The sequence below is a fragment of the Epinephelus moara genome, unplaced genomic scaffold, assembly GCF_006386435.1.
Source record: "Epinephelus moara isolate mb unplaced genomic scaffold, YSFRI_EMoa_1.0 scaffold2507, whole genome shotgun sequence".
Lineage (NCBI taxonomy): Eukaryota > Metazoa > Chordata > Actinopteri > Perciformes > Serranidae > Epinephelus > Epinephelus moara.
In genome coordinates this window covers 1-1,312 of record NW_026080103.1, presented here as the reverse complement: position 1 = coordinate 1,312, position 1,312 = coordinate 1, and the positions used below count along the sequence as shown (strand labels likewise).

At 45.4% G+C, this 1,312-nt stretch overlaps 1 protein-coding gene across 1 annotated transcript; it reads right to left on the bottom strand.

The window, feature by feature from the left end:
• Positions 1-6: 6 nt before the first annotated feature.
• On the bottom strand, positions 7-1,306 carry LOC126387157 (zinc finger protein RFP-like). Its single transcript, XM_050039711.1, has one exon. The coding sequence runs from the start codon at positions 1,302-1,304 to the stop codon at positions 117-119; it is 1,188 nt and encodes a 395-aa protein (XP_049895668.1). The 5' UTR covers positions 1,305-1,306; the 3' UTR covers positions 7-116.
• Positions 1,307-1,312: the final 6 nt, after the last annotated feature.

The following is a 1,312-nucleotide window of genomic DNA, read 5'->3' as shown; positions in this document are numbered from 1 at the left end:
GAACACTTACATCAAACATCAGATCTGTAACTGCATGAATTTCCGTCCGTATTAAGAAAGTTCCTCTCACCTCATCTCAAAGTCAGTCTTTTTGCGGAACATGACATGTCATTCCACTAAGTAGGGTTGACAGGACAGATGATCAGAGGGGCAGAGTTTTTACCACCCTGATTTGCACAGGGAAGAAAGACTGGGTGGAGTTTTCCAGTGAAGGAGCAGCCAATATGGGCATCGATAAGAGCTGCAGCATCAACGTCATAAAAGGAGACCAGACCCTCGTCATAATCTACAAACACCCCCACCTTCTCAGGCTTCGACTTCTGAGAGAGACGGACCAAGGACTCAGTAAAAAGATGGCAGAAATTTCCTTTCCTTGAATGTATCGTCCAGTAACCATTGTTTGGGCTTGCAGTGATTGGCCCCTTTCTGTTGACTGACTCTGCAGCAACTCCTAAACCCCAATCAGGCTTTCCTTTCACCTGAACCTCAAAGTAAAATCTTCCTGAAGAAACAAACTGCTTCCCCAAGACACAGACACCGTGAGAAAATCTCTTTGGGTTATGTCGGAGATCCTTCCACACAGTACCATCACTTACTTGTTTCCCATCTTCAGACAGGATGAGTCGTGGATTTGCTGTATCAGGATCAAGTGTGACGTCCACTGCATACTGCTGGACTGTCTTCATCTCAGACTCCTTGAGAAACTTCTTGACCTGTTTTTTGACCATCTCCACCAACTGATCAACAGCTGTCCCCACAGTCCCCTCATATGAAGGTGGACAGACTTTGACCTTTGTCCAGTTCTTGGTGGGTGGAGCAGCATCCAGGGATGAAAAGTTCTGGAGGAAGTCAAGGTGGTCTTCTAAGAGTAAGAACTGCTCCAGCTCAGAGCTTCTCTTCTTCAGCTCAGAGATTTCCTGTTCCATCTCTTTGATGAAGCCTTCAGCCTGTTTCTCTGTCATTCTGTGCTTTTCTTCAGTTGACTCAATAAGTTTGGCCTGGTGTCTCTCAATAGCCTCCTTCAGCTTGGTGAAGACATGATTTCTGATTGCTATCTCTCTGTCTGCAATTTCCCTGCTGATGCTGACTGAATCTTTGAACTCTTGGATCTTAAATTGTCTTGTCTTGATCATCTGCTGAATTATAGCCCTTGTCTTACCCAGCTTGGCCAGGTTTCTTTCATATTGTTCTTTCACAGGTGCAACATCATGTGACTTGTGATCCAAAACTGTGCAGAGCATGCAGAGACACATCTGGTCGGTCTTACAGAACAGCTCAAGCAGTTTATCGTGCTTCATACACATCCTGCCTT

What these genes read in the sequence shown, in the direction of transcription:
- LOC126387157 (XM_050039711.1), bottom strand. Translation starts at nt 1,304, where the DNA reads ATGTGTATGAAGCACGATAAACTGCTTGAGCTGTTCTGTAAGACCGAC.